This window comes from Geospiza fortis, unplaced genomic scaffold (genome assembly GCF_000277835.1).
Source record: "Geospiza fortis unplaced genomic scaffold, GeoFor_1.0 scaffold264, whole genome shotgun sequence".
Taxonomy (NCBI): Eukaryota; Metazoa; Chordata; class Aves; order Passeriformes; family Thraupidae; genus Geospiza; species Geospiza fortis.
The window spans coordinates 3,240,519-3,256,158 of NW_005054332.1; the positions used below are offsets into that span (position 1 = coordinate 3,240,519).

Consider the following 15,640-nt stretch of genomic DNA (forward strand, 5'->3'; position numbering starts at 1 on the left):
AATTGTTATTACACATTAAGAGCAGAGTATGTGGAAAGAAATACTTTACCTGACACTTTGAACTATTGCACTTAAAGAAGTTAGGTGAAATTTATTTAATCTGCCTGTACATACCAATACTAAAAACTGAATTTGCCATCCCATGTTCCCTTTACAGAATATGCTCTCATCTTTAGAGAGCTCTTCATCTTCACTAAAAAATCTGTATTTCTTCAGTTAAGTCCCTCCTAGCTATTAATAAACCCATCAAATTTCAGCCAGATTTTAAGAGCTGAATTCAACTTGTGAAGTATAACTGATTTTTTTTTTTTTTACAGTGGGGTTACACAAATACATACAAAAGGTAATAGTAGTCTTCTTGGGACAACACTATCTCTGGTTTGATAACTTTCCTGATACTGACAGAAAATACTTGCTTATTAATGTCACAGCAAAAGCCCAGCAAATCTAAGATACTGTTTTGAGTGCTCTCAGTAATTATTTAAATAATGTTGCACATATTAAAAAAAAAAAAAAGGGGAAAAACAGTATTATTAATGCTGCAGTCAAGCACTCAGAAGCTTAAAAACAATTAAGGTACAATCATATATGAACCCCTAGTCTGGCCCTCTCAAATACATTCATTTAATTACAGAAGATTTCTTCTCCCATCCCATTTGTAAGGATAAACAATGCTCACATAAATGAGCAGAGCCTTACTACTTTTCTTACTGCCAAAGACCTTAAGTCTAACCTTGGATTCAGCCTCAATACCGAACTACTCATTTTCTCATTGTTTCTTCTGCAATAAAGCCGTTGGGTCTGATTACTTCAGAAATTACTGCTTATCTCCAGAACCACCCCACTAATTTAAGGACTGGAATGGATTTTTATACACCAAGAACTGAAGACAGTGAGATTAGAAGTATTACTTAGTTTTGAGTACAGTCTGAAGTGGCTCAGGACTGTTGAGAAAGAGTTCCACATAATTTCATGCATATTTAAGTACAAGTGTTTACAGACTTAAGTGGAAACTGACTGCTCAGCATTTTTAAGAATCAGAGTCAAGAAAATCACTTTCAATTTTATACCTAATTTTGGATAATCAGTAACAAAGTACCTTGTTTGACTACTTTTTCTCCAAATTTTTAAAGGACCATATGACAGCACAATATAGGGAATCAATCAGTTTTCTGCTGCACTAACTGCAAATTCTCACCCCATTTCCCATGAACATTTCTGCTACATGCTAAGGAATGATGTAAACATTGCCACCATTTACATGTCATATTACATATGCCATTAAGTCCACAGCACAAGCCAGCCTAGCACATGACAGGAATGTACTACAACATACCTCTTGAGGGGGCAAAGCAGTTACATATTGAAAGCATCCAAAATTAAATGTTACATTAAAGCCTGTTTTCCATGCCAGGCTTTAGCCTTAAGATACAGTAATTCTGCTTAAGCATTTCTTCACTTGAATTTGTGAATATATGTGTGTATATATATATATATATATACACATACACACCCTTTACATGCAATTTCATTCAACTTGTTTTATGTAGTTCCCTCTGCTATCCTATCTTCACAACTTAAGTATCGTTGAAAACTACCAGACTTGTTACAAAAGAGGAAAAGATTTTCTGTTCCTAAGAGTCATGTCTAAACAGAGAAAGAGTTCAGAAGCTTTCAACAGACATGCACTCATGCAAATTTTTCCTCGTTTACTGAAATCAGCCAAACACAATCCTCCTTAGCCACAATGAATTCTGTAAAAAAAGCAAAATCTGATCTATGTACAGCAATTGCATTGATAATTTTAAGTAAAAAAAATTCCAGGCATTTTACTTGTAGTTGTTTTAGACTTCTCCTATTTTCATGGGCAACCAAATCAGAATTCTTAACTTGGATACTAATCTGTGTTAAACCAGTATTTACATCAATCAGCATAATGATGAGTTACAGAATATATGAAGATTTTGTCTATGCCATTGTTCCTATAATCTAATTCCTGGCAACAGAAACATTGATGACTTTGGATGTCATTCCATAACATCTTACTTCTTCAGTCAAATGAAGCTGTATTCTATTAAACAAAATACCTTTTAACTCAGTTCAGCTTCCACAGAAAAGATGATCCAAAGTTTATTTTACTGCTTTAAAGATTGTGCTATATTATATTATTTTAGGCATTTTAAAATCATACAGTGTCCTTTATAATGAGGCCATAATTAATCTCCAAAAGATTCAGAAATCTCATTGACAGATACTATGATCCCACCTCACTGTTTAGAAAGGAAGATATATATTAACCAACGTTTAACTCTAAGCAGATATGAGCATCGATCACTTCAGCTGCCTAATAAGAGCACCTTCTAGTCCTCGTCAGGAAGTTTAGTCACCACTCTGGAAACTCAAATAACAGGTCTTTACTCACGCATTTTTTGGAACATCTTGTTTGTACATAGCTTCAGTCTTGACAATGAAGCACTGTATCACACTATTTTTACCTGAATTCTAATGGTATTGATTCAAGTGTTCTCTAAGCTTTACCAATGCATATCCTCTTCTGTTTTACTGCAAAAACAGCTTCAAGAACACTAAGTAAGTAAGCTGCTTTAGTACTGGGGACAGCAAGTCACAAGTAAGCTACATAAAAAATACTGTAGTTTCTACCATTAATTTTTGTCCACATTTATTTATGAGCAAAACAAACAGCAAACATTACAGCAAAGGGGACATTCAGGCCCAGATTAAAAAAAAAAGAAGAAAACAGATGCCTGACTAGATTCTGAGCTTAGGCACCTCCAGATTGCTGACAGTACACAAAAGTAAGAGTAAGTGAAAGTGATGAGCATTTCAGCAAACTTCGTAAGTGCATTTCAGTCTTTATTTAGATGTTTAAGCTCTCGCACTAGATTTTACAAGCTGGTGAACACTGGCAAAAGTATTTCTCCCACAGAACTATAACCACACATTCCCAAGACAGTATAAATATATGGTTGAACTAACATTAATACACATCACCATTTTATCAATTACATAATAAAACAAATTATCAAGTATCCAAATATTAAGTTACGCAGCTTGAAAGGCATACAAAATATTACAGAGGTCTGCCCAAGTCATAGCAGAAACTCAAGGAGGAAAAATGAAAAGAAAAGAAAAAGATCACACTTTCAACAAAGCAATAGTTGGTAAACAACTCTCAATAGGTACAGTAAAAGAAAACTACAAGATTTTTCAGAAATTTTCTGATTAAGAATTTTTAGCTACAATAACAAAGCATTTCTACGTTTTAAAAAAATATTTACTAAAGTAAAGGGCATATTCTATACTTCCTGCACAAGACAAAGGCAACATTTTACTAGAAATATTAAATAGCCCCTCCCAACCTTTTCAGGCCCTCTGTTAAGTTGCACATGAAGTGCCAACATTAATTTTACTGTAAGGCTTTTTGTCTGGAGACATTAAAGACTTGTGTGCTTCTGAACAATTTAAAAGATCTTCTACATGAATAACCAGAGTAATGACTTGTAATATGGAGAGGTTCAGGTAACAGAAAAGTACAGATGCAGGGGTAAAAAGTTGCTGTAATTCATAGTATTAAAAAGACAGACTGTGCAAATCTTGATAATTCTAGTGCGATTGTGGGAGACAAAACATACCGTGAGCAGGCAAGACTACTTTAGAGGCCATATTCTTCAATATTGAAATGACTGTAGAAAAAAAGATAGTAAGGTCCAGATAAACTGGTAGTTCTCACATCATCAGAACTATGCCCATTTTAAGGAAAAACATGTAGCTGATATGCTGGGTATTTTGGCACCTAATCTCTCTACAGATTGATTTATTTTAGTACCCCAATTTATAGTAGTTAAAACTAGGTCAGTAAGACTCAATGGCATGATTAAAGGATATTTGATCTGATAATTAATGAACAAGGAGACAGCTCAGAAACAGGGTACAGCAAAAACATTTACTGGGTCTCCAAATAGACAGATATTTATCTAAACATAGAAGTTGCATTTCTACTGAGCCTTTAGCCTAATAAATACTCCTAAGGAAGCTTCCTTTACTACTAAAAAATACCAGACTGATGTCTTTGGCATGCAGTCTGCTTAATTCTAGTTTCCATCCTTTATTTCCAAAGAAGTACTATAGGCTGTTGAGCTTTATTGAATACAACAATTATTTCGGTGACCGTTGGAGTCTTTAAAGCGCAGACGCATCTTGGGGCGGTATTTCTCCAAGTACAGAAGTTGCTTGCTGTTGAAAGCTCCACGCCGCTTCCTAGATGGAAAAGAACATATTTGAAACAGAACATTAATCTACTGCCCAGTGAAATAATATCATCAACCAGAGAAAAATATTTTTAGCTCACTTAAAAACAGCCACCTTTAAGTCAAGGCTGTAACCTAAGTAGGGATAATTGGAAGTTAAGTGCCAGGAAAGAGGGTGGTAGCTTCCTTTCACAAATACCTCACTGGACCACGTGCTCAAAGGAGAACATAGCATTTTAGACAGTGTTCTAGCCTATGATAAGCAAAAGCCAGTGATTTTACATTAAGATCTTTAGAAAAAACTTCAAAAGGAAGCTATAGAGCAGATGCAAGATGGTCTTCTTGAGAGCTGAAGTTATGCATTCTCTTAAAATAATTATGAACAATATGACAATAGTAAGACAGTACATAAACATTTAAAGTCCCCATAATAAAGAGGCTGAACAGAAATTGAGCTGCCTTTGTTTCCTCAAACCGTATGTATGTGAAAAAAAGGTATATGTTGGCTCTCTGGAGTATGTGCCTGGCTACCTATTCCTCATTTCATATACAGCCAGTACAAGCTGAATTTAATTCTTTGAAGATCTGGCAATTATGCAAGAAGTGTTTTGTTATTGTTTATAATGGATGCAGCTTTTTTTGAATATAGCTGAAACCTGAGAAATTAAAACATTGAGACTAAAACTGCTCTCCTCCGACTTACATACATTGATTAAAAAAATCCAAGGAAATATCTGCCTTCACAAGACTACCAGGAAAGACAAAGGTATTCTGCCTTTCATATGTAAAATAAAGAAAGAGAACTCTGCAATTCAAACTGAAGGTTAGGGGGTTTGTTAACGGTTGTTCTGGTTTTTTTAAACCTCCTCAAATAATTATGTATGGATTCTGGTTTTGGCAGAAAAATATCCATTCCATAGATCCAAATCCTACAACACTGACTGTATGCACTAAAATTTCAGATGTACTAAATTAAACACCTTACCAAAAAAAAAAAAAAAAAGACAAAGACAATTCAGAATTTCCTTCAGGGCCAAGGATGTATCAACATACTGAATCTTAAAAACAGCTACATGTTAGTGTCACACTTACTGTCTTATGAACTGCACTGCATCTTCATACTTCATTCCACATTCTATCAGTGCAAGAGCAACTAAGACTGGAGCTCTGGTTAAAAAAAAAAAATTCAGTTTAGCTTTTGTCAAAGTGTACTCAGAAAAACAATTTATTCTGTTTTTGCATATATGATGTTGCTTCACTGGGAAAGCAGAAAAGGCAGAAGGCATTCCTACATTCACTGACACATAATATCACCTGGTTTTGAGTTAGCCTATTTAATTCTCATTAAATAGGGGTTTAAATTAACTCTGGTCAACCTTAGCTTCATTAATCTGACTTTAGGTACACGAGAGGACAACAGAAGTAAAATGCAAGTAATCTTTAACCATTTGTTTCAAATCAATTGATTCTGAGGAAGAGCTGCATATGGGTTTTTCTTCTCCAAAATGAATCACCATTAGAAGCAGTCAGGATGCCAACACAAAAGTCAGAAGAGAGGTCGAGTTCAGTAAGAAGTGACAAATCCTACACTAGTGTCACAAGTTTTGGGAACAGACGCAATCCACAGGCTACTACACTTCCCTGAGGATTTCCTTGTTTGTCATGGTGTTCCTCCTTTGACAGAATCAATTTTCAGCTACAAAAGCTTGACTTAAATCAAACTCAAATACATTAGCAATTTATGACTCAAAAAAACCCACCAAAAACCACAAGACAAAACCTCATGCCACACACTAGCAACAGACTAGTGCATATAAGTAGTAACTTTAAGTGGTTTTATATGTTCAGGGATTTAAAAGGAAACTTACGTGATAGAAAGCTAGGACTGTCTTCAACTAATTAACTACCTTGTTTTGAGGAAAAACCAACCTGTATCATTCTAAGCAGCAGAAGAGGACTTGTTTTGGTAAGATTCATCTACAAAGTCCACTACAGTGAACTTTGTTATGTGAAGCCATAATGCAGTGGATAAACCAGGCTTAGGGACAACAAGACCAGAAACCTCCATTCAATATAGGACATGCTGAAATCCATGGCTAAAATATAGCAACTTCTTTTTGAACAGATCTAGTTCCCAAGTAGTTTAGGACAGCAGAAAAACCATTATTTTCTCACAACTGTTGGACATCTATTCAAGATAGTGGCAGCAGACAGAAGGAACAGGACTAAAGGGAGAATATTTAGCAATATCACTAAAAATTTTCATGTCACTTAGAAATGAGACAAACAGCTTTGGGACTTTGGAAAACACTTTTCATCCCCCAGACAGGTTGTGGATGAAAGCTGGTCTCGATGTGCCAGAACCACCCACTTGTTTGTGGTTAACGGTTACAATGCCCCTGGTTCAAGGAGACTGGCAATACTGCTGAAATGGAGATGGAGAGAAAGCAGACAAGTCACAAAACCCCAAATCCATTAGGGAAAAAACAGACAAAAATCTCAATGGGGCACTCATCAACATACTTGGTACAAGAATATACTTGTTAACTTAATTCTGTAGACTTTGTGAGAGCTTTGACTGAAGCATCATCTCTTGACCTAAAGATCTTCAATAAATACAAACAACAGTTTCCTGCCATCTCAACTCCTTTTAAGTGTGAGGTCATTCCAACACTGGATATGTGCCTATATTACATTTGCCTCAAGTAAACTTTTGCACTACATCTTAACAAGTCTGGCAAGGGATGACAATTCAACAAATCTTTAAAACTTCACCCACCTTCCAAGACCAGCAACACAGTGTACAGCAATACAACAACCAGGTTCTTCACGAAATTTAACTTTAAGGAGGTTTAGCCAATCATCAACAATCTGGTTGGATGGTGGAGCACCGTCATCGAAGGGCCAGTCCTAGAACACAGGGTGACAAACACAAAGATAGAATTCTTGTAAGCTGTATGCACAGGCAAAAAAAAGGAGGGGACACAATGGACAAAGGGCTGACAGCTGAGGAAACCACTCAAACCTACAATTTTCTAATAGTCTAACTACAGCAATATTACAAATAGATTCCTCTCAATCAGTTTTCATTGATCACATGATTTAGCTCAAAACTGAACTTTTTTTTCCTGACAAGAAAAGATGTCTCCACATATTTTTCCTCCATCAGTTGCTGAGTGAATACACTCATAAAGTGGTGTCAAATAATCTTTTTTTTGGGGAAGGGGGTAGAGTGAACAGCAAAATGTGTTGGTTTCAAACTCTGCTTCTACACTACTTACCAAAACCTGAATGCCTTCTTTTTCCACCGGAGCAGTGTCATAAGTAGCTTCACACACTCTTACCACTGTGGTAACACCGTATTTTTTAAGTTCCTAAGGAGTGGGAAAAAAAATGCTGTAAGAGTAAACCAGCTTCACTTAACCATTCAATTTTCTTGATAAACTAACTTAGTAACTCATTCAAAACTTTCAGTAACAAAACTCATGCAAATGCTTGCCATCCTGCAAAGACACAGAAAGCTGAAATGACTAAAAACTTGTGTGCTAACACCAGATACTTTAGGCTTTTCTGCAAACACAGTCTTATGTGCAGACTAAGTTTGGTTATGTTAGATCAGACATTTTCTTTTAAAATCAGATCCTGATAAATATTGATTAGTCAAGTAGTCCATCTCCAAATGATCATTCATCTTAAAGGAACATAAAGCTTCCTGGTTTGCAAAGCTACATACTTCACTAAAAGCATTCAGAGCAAAGTTCAAATCTTCCCCTCCTCCCTCTGCTTAAAACAGTAGGTTTGTTAGACCACTTACTCTTAAGAGTTACAAGCACAGGACAATAAAGTATTCCAGTTCCTGAGCTGTCATGACAAAATTTAGCTTTCCATTTTGCTATTACCCTACATTAAAATAATAAAAAAAAAAAAGCAATCCCTCTTCATTCTCCCTGCAACGAATATCATGCACACTGCAATTGCCAGGGTAATGACTGAAGCACAGCCTAAGCACTAAGCAGACCTGATCTACTTGTGAGAATATAAAGACAAGCAGATGTTATCTCACTCTGCTTCCTGTAAATAATTCTGCATCAAATACAGAATTGAGATGCAGTACACCTAAAATCTTGCTGAGGAGGTACTTAGCAAACTTGGACCTTCCCATGAAGTAGCTCTGCAAGGAACTTATTAGCATATACACACACTATATACAATCACGCACTTTATAGTTCCAACATGCTAAATATGTGGTTTAGTTGATAAATTCAGTACTAGCAATATATGCCAAGCCACGGCCTTCAGTCAGCAGCATGCAGCAAAGCACTTGAAGTAGCTTCAGCAGCTCTGAGTGCAGACTAAGCCTATTGCCACAAATTTCACTCACGAAGACACTATGACACAGGATCCTCTTAAGCTACACTAAAACCACGATCTGCTAATAGTGAAGGAAGCTAGGCAGTGAAAGCATATTGCAATCCTGTTACTAGTTCTAAGGTTCTGACCCACACTATGTATCACTATGCAGGAAGTGCAATGAAATGTTACACCACTTCAGCCCAATCTCAATGTGAGCTCCTTCCACTAAGAGATGTTTGTATTGTTCTGTACATAACTCTGCTAGATAATTCCTGTTTTCAGACCTAAACAATGTACTTAATGTACTATGTACTAGACAGTATAATTATTACTTCATTCTCAGAATTACATTTGTGAAGGACAAAGTATATGTGATTTGTCTGCAAATCTGCAGATATCTGTCTGCAGATTTGCAGATATCTACAGATTTGTCTACACATCTTCAAAGCACAGCACCAGTATTTGAAAGGAAAAAAAATCAATATACAGTCTCAGTACACCTCATATGGCTTTTACAGCAGTTATTAGCTAGTAAATATATATTTATTTATATATAAATATAGCATGCTGTTCAGGGATTAAAAAAATATGTCAGTAAGAATTCTGTACCGGCCTTACCTCTATAAATTTGTTTAAGGTTGCATTGGTTGGATTATGTGTGATCAGGAATCTCATGTTCTTGTAGGTGATTTCCACAGGAGCTGGGCGGTTCATTCGGGCCATATTGACTTAGTTAAACATGCAACAAGATTATGAAAGGATTAAAAAAAATTCTAATACAGAAGTGATGTAGAGAAACTGAAGTCTACTTCACTATACTCCACGTGAAATTCTCAGTGCTTGGAAGTATGATGTTGGGAGCAATGGGAAATGAAATGAACCTCCTAACAAGAAGCAGCAATTCTTCAATCCAGTAATACTGAGGCAAAAGAAAGGCAGTGCACTGAGGTTTACCCCATCCAGGTCTGAATTCCGTTGGTAAATGCTCTGCCGATTTCAATTCAACACTTCTTATCCTGGTCAACCACTCTTAGGGGGGCTTCTTGGTGGAGTAGTAATGGATTTCTACAGTTCACTTGTCTGCATAGAGGTCGTGCTGTGCCTGGCAGTAGTCTCCACTGCCCTTCAGAAACTCCATAAATGTGTGACCAAGAACACCACAGAACTGCTGTAAAGATACGGGGGAGAAAAGCATAATGAGTACAGGTGAAACAAGGTTTTAAGACGTCAAGCTTTAACAAATGAAAAAATAAAACCACAACAACTAAGCTTTATTAATAAACCTTATTTCACAAGGTTTATTTTTTATTCCAAGAATTCAGTTTGTGCAAGAATCCTGTTAACTTTTTTAGCATGGATTAGAAAATAAAAAATTAGAATTAAAAAATTAGAAGCCTAGAAAACAAGAAAATAAATACATTTACTTATTATAAAGCTTCCATGTAAGGTTTTTGCAACACCAAATCCTGCAATGTATTAAAATACCAATTTCAGATGTGCTAAACACAGCAACAAGTTTTAAGAACCCCAGTATTTATAAAAATAAGTTCTTCCAGGATACCCATACAACTGCCTTCTCCACTTTGAATTGAGAGACATCACAACATCTACTGAAGTTACAGTACCTAAAGTTACAGAAGATGTGTATAAATCCACCTGACTCAAACAGTAGGCCTTGAAAGGAAATGCAGTCTTTGTGGCCTAACAATACAATGTGGGCTTTTGAGGCACACACATTTCTAATTAAGGAACATTTCACATACTATAGGCTAAAGGCCAATGGCAACCTTCACATGCTTTAACAGTTTTTTTACACCATGACTTCATTAATATACGCAGAAAGCAGTAATGCTCTAGCTAAAAACATACACAGGCAAGTTTCTTGAACAGGTCATTCCTGTCCACTGGTATGCTGCTTAGCTATGGTTGAATTTATATATGTAATTACTGGAAGAAGCAACTAGGAATTAAGATAGCAAATGAACTGGTCCAAGTTGTGTATTTATTGGCAGATGTTGCAAATGAACCAGCCATACGTGCTTTTTACACCTGTAAAACCCCTACAGCAGATAGATGCATTAGATTTTGTGCCCAGTTACTCTACCAGTATTACTGCTTATATGTGCATAGGGCACAGGAGGGAAGAGGGGAGTTCTGTTTTCCAAAAGAGAGGTACAAGTTGAACCACATGTCCACTAAATATACTTAGGTATTAGAGAGAAACACAATCAATCCTACAAGTATTTAGCAGAAGTTATTTATGTTGATCAGTCATGTTTCATGTTTTCAGACAGCTTTCTGGTAAGAGTTTTAACGTGTGTGTTAAGTCACAGGCATGACTTGTAAAAACACAAACAAAACAAAGACACACACAATAAAACCCCAACCTGCTGCTAACAAACACAAGAATGAAGTTAATAGAAAGAAACTAAGATGATAACTTCACATCCATTTTGCTGGTACTTCAGAGATACTACCATCACCTGGTAGTGATGCAGACTACAGGATTAAGTTTGCCAGCTTCTTGTGAAAAAAGCTATTTCAGTATTTATCTTAACAACTTGACAGAGAGCAAGAACTCTAAACATAATAGGCGTGAAAAGGAGTAAGAAGGATCCTCTTAAGTCAAAGGTCAACAGAGTAACAGGAACCAGAAGAATTCAGACTCGGAGGAACTCCAAGAATCATCATCTGACTCACCAGCCATGCCCTAGCAAGGCGGCAGGAGTGCATTTAAAAGCCTCCTAGGACCAGATATAGGGAACAGCTAAAATAGCAACTGAAAAAAAGAACTGAAGGTAACTTATTTAAAGTCACTTTCAATTAGTTTAAGAAGCAAAATGACAGAAAGAGACAGGACAGCTTTAAGTAGATCTGCACAAGGTCTTGTGCTGCTTTTTGCACTGCACTGGTAGATCTCCTGTCGATCTCTTCTTAAGACTGCTAAGAAGAATCATAGACCCTCGCTCTGCCTAAAGGATGAGGGAGTGAAGGCTGTCAGAAACACAAATGCATGCAAGTGAGCTTGAGGACACAGAATGGAGTCATTAGGGTGAAAACCTTTCAATTGGCAAAACGGAGCTTTTGGGGAGAAAAGAACATTTAAAGTGAAATAAGTAACCAGGTTTCATCCAGTCTTCTAGGCAGGCTGCCCTCAGTCTGCAACTAGGAGTACTCAAGATACCAGACAAACCAGTAAACACAGAAAAGGGCAGGCAGTAAACGATCAGTTAAGTAAAAAATCCTTCTTTTTAACGCAGATTGCTAATGACATTTTAGAAACTAAGTGCACAGTTCAAATTCTTATACAAAGCAGAAGCAAGTAGATTATGCAACATTACATTTGAGTTCCATGTGTTATTAACCCTTACAAAGGAATTCATTTTGTTAATTACTGACTTAACAGTCAGTATTAGACACATCACAACCTTAGTAATTCACACATCTAAGGACCTAACCAAGCATATACTTAAGCCTCACTGTTTGCCTTGGCAACTACTGCTGCCACACTGCAGAGGACCAAAGCTCACAGTTTCCTTTGATGTGAATGCCATCACTTCTCACCAATCTAGCAGGAAAGTTTCACAGACAGACCAACCTTTAGGCAGAAACACATTGTACTACCCCAAGACAGCTTTGCCAACCTAGTTTCATTCTGTTCTGGGAGTCAAATGAAAATTAATGATGAGTAGTACATGGGCATGCTGTTTCTGTTATGCAGTTAAGCCAGAGTACAAGGCTTCACCCAGCCTCAGCAAAAAGACCTGGAAGATAAGAAATCAGCTACGAAAATAGTGTTGCAGTAATTATGATGACCTCGGGCTCTGAGGGAACTCAAATGATGTAATAAGCTTTCAAAAGGCCTGGAAATATAGCTTTAAAATTACTATATTGTCTCATACAGTTTTGGTAGTAAGCTATCAAAACAGTCACGACAGTGCATGAAAGCAAAAAGTTGCATAAGTGAAATTCAGACACATAGTGTTGAAGGCAGAGGGCTCTTGAACAGAGTAACACCAACTCATTGTTTGTACCATCAAGTTGTGTATGTTGAACCAGCATGTTCTTTTCAATTTACATATAAATTTTCCTTGAGGAAATTTAACACTGAGGGATTTTGGAAAAAGTAGCAGTTTCCATCCCAACAGAAAGCCCAACATTTTGACTGTTAGAGTCACCAAAATAAACTTGGAAAACAAAACTAGGGTTAATATGCCAGGACCCCCTACTGAGAGAAGGTAACCTGTCAATTATAGCTGCATTAAATATGGTTGTATGATCCACTACAACTCAAGTCACAAGTTAGAGAATAAACTGTTCAAGCAGAAGGAAGGCATCTGGAAAAGGAAGGCATCTGGAAAAGGAAGGCTTTAATTCATGCCCTTCTCGGGGACAGATCTGTCATCACTGACAAGCAGATTCACACAGCTGTTTATCTGGTGCTTGAAACCATCACTCATGTCTGACAAAAATTGTTTATAAAAGTAATCTATTAGTTCATTATTGATATGGGGAAAGCAGAGAGATGCAAGGTTATCCCACAATGGTTCACAACTCAGTAGCGTCTTGAAAAGCATGCAAACAAAAGCACTTCTCAACACAGTTATAAGGCACTTTACCTTCAGAAGATGCGCAAGATTGTTCACGGTTACTCAATCCACCTGCTCACAGACTGAAAACATACCGAGAACCAACTATGTGGTCTTGCAATCTCTTAAGTCAAGACCTCATACACACTCATCTACTGAAACCGCAGGACTAGCACTATAAAACAAAAATAAACTAAGTTTCACAACAATTTGAGAACACCTGCAAGGAAGTCCAGTGTTCTAACTTACTACCCAATAAAAAAATTCTGAATGACAAATACCTCCAACTTCTTCTTACTATTCAAGGCCTCAGTAGCAACTGCCAAAGCAGACAGGGAAGAGGGGCAGGGTAAGGGGTACAAACTGCAAAGCCATTACACAAGGTAGAGGCACACCTTCCTAAGGTACTCTTGACAAGATGCACCTCCTATCTACTGAGCACATAAATGCCTGTCCTTATGATATCCAGTGATAACACTGTCCATTTCAGACCATGAAAAGTGACCCATTGCCTATGAAGATACATTCATATCTCACCAATGAGAAGGGAGAATCCAAAGGTTTATCATAAATTTGCTGTGACATGCTCTGTGCCGGAAGGATATTCTTGTGGTTCAAGAAGGGGGAAGAAAAAATTATCTCAAAACTTCCTGTATAACAAGTCATTGCAACTTTTAGAGATGATGAAACCAAGGCCATGTGATTTGGTTCAAAGTTCTTCTGCTTGGACCACAAAAACAACATGCAAAGAAGCCTTAACAGATATTAGATATTAGAAAAAAATTAGACATCACAGAAACTAATCCATCCCCTCATCTAGCACTTCCTCCTTAGTTTCTAAAAGCAAGGAATCTCCAAATGACTTAACACTGTCAGTTCAATAGCAAACTACATAAATTCTGTCAAAAACCAATTCTATTTCCATGAGAAATACAGCACATACAGCAATAAATGTCTGCTTGTATTTCATCTAGTTTAATTAAGTAATGAATGCATAGCAATAAGTTGCAACTGAGAAGAAAGTAATAACACAGAATTATTTCTTGTATTGATCCAATAGAGTGAGTTTTAATTTTTTTGAAGAAGGTGACAATCTGGTGTTTACGGTTCAGTAATACCCTTATCTGGGTCTTCTGGTTAATGTTTAAAACAAGTGATTGCCTACAGTCAGCCAACACGCTGGGACACATCCGGCATTCTTATGTGGCATGGATTTTGTCAGAACAGGAAAGTTTCACTTAATAGAAGTTATTAGATAAGACTTACTTCTATTTATTTACTGTCTTACTGACACATTTAGTTTCAGTAAAACAATGACATCCTGTTGCCTTGGCTCTTGTTATATCTATCACACATTTTTATTTCACATTCTCTTATTTCCTTTCACGGTTGTGCAATTAACAAATGGCACCTCTGTATTGCCTCTTCCCCCTGTATTACATGTATTACATTTTCCCCCTGAAACGACTCTGTTAAGACAATTTCAAAATCTTTTGCTATTCCATCAATGGAATAATATGAGCTGACATTTAGGTGTAATCTTCAGGTTTCCTGATTTGGCAGTTTTATGAGATTACAGAGACAGGGTTCATACTTCTGAGTCACTGCTTTTGAAAGACTCAGCAGATGCAGGTAGACATATTGGAAAGCTGTCTCCAGGAGAAATAAGAAACGCTAGATTACAGGACCTTCATGCCACCCAAACTGTACAATTGTCAGCTCATAATACTTGCAATGTGCATAGCTGGCTAACAGTGAGCAAACAATCCTGCTTCTATTGTCGTAGACAACTTGATTTTGCTCTTTGTCTTTCTTGCTTCCCTGCTTTTGGAGGGCACTGTACCATCACGAAGCCGTGCCTAGTTTGATTTTTTTCTGCTTAAATACACACTGTGCCCCGTAGTCACAGATGTTACGCAGCACAGGCACCGAGATTACTAGGTGAATTTAAAAAGGAACACAGACCGAAAAGCGGCAAGCGAAATCTTCCAAAGCTGAACTGCGATCCACCTCCATAAGGAAATGCCTTCCTTGAAAAGATAGATGGCAAGATCTTGAAAGCAGTTTCGGTCAAAATTAAGGTAGTTGACCGTATTCGTGAGCTTTTGAGGCTTGTTACAGAAACATCCGCTTCAACACGTACTTAATGACTCGTCTGCGGACTTTTCCTGCCAAACAATGCCGGCTGCACACCCGAGTTCGGGCATACCCCACCTCTACTGCATAGAGCTCATTTTGGAAAGGACTCACGTCCTCGCTCGCAGCCGGTGAGGCTTGTTACAGAAACATCCGCTTCAACACGTACTTAATGACTCGTCTGCGGACTTTTCCTGCCAAACAATGCCGGCTGCACACCCGAGTTCGGGCATACCCCACCTCTACTGCATAGAGCTCATTTTGGAAAGGACTCACGTCCTCGCTCGCAGCCGG

At 37.3% G+C, this 15,640-nt stretch overlaps 1 protein-coding gene across 1 annotated transcript; it reads right to left on the reverse strand.

Annotated features, from left to right (window-relative positions):
• Window positions 1–2,663: 2,663 nt before the first annotated feature.
• PTP4A1 (protein tyrosine phosphatase 4A1) lies at window positions 2,664–9,789 on the reverse strand. Its single transcript, XM_031057587.1, has 6 exons — window positions 9,576–9,789; window positions 9,240–9,349; window positions 7,550–7,642; window positions 7,048–7,178; window positions 5,361–5,435; window positions 2,664–4,278 (listed from the first exon to the last, which is right to left on the reverse strand). Exons 2-6 carry the CDS (start codon window positions 9,342–9,344, stop codon window positions 4,161–4,163), a joined length of 522 nt encoding a protein of 173 aa, XP_030913447.1. The 5' UTR covers window positions 9,345–9,349; window positions 9,576–9,789; the 3' UTR covers window positions 2,664–4,160.
• Window positions 9,790–15,640: the final 5,851 nt, after the last annotated feature.

Excerpts from the sequence above, each read along its gene's own strand:
- PTP4A1 (XM_031057587.1), bottom strand. The coding sequence starts at position 9,344 with ATGGCCCGAATGAACCGCCCAGCTCCTGTGGAAATCACCTACAAGAAC. Across the intron at positions 7,643-9,239 it reads CCTTAAACAAATTTATAGAG|GAACTTAAAAAATACGGTGT; the intron begins GTAAGGCCGGTA and ends CCCACTCCTTAG. Across the intron at positions 5,436-7,047 it reads TGTGTTGCTGGTCTTGGAAG|AGCTCCAGTCTTAGTTGCTC; the intron begins GTGGGTGAAGTT and ends TTTTTTAACCAG.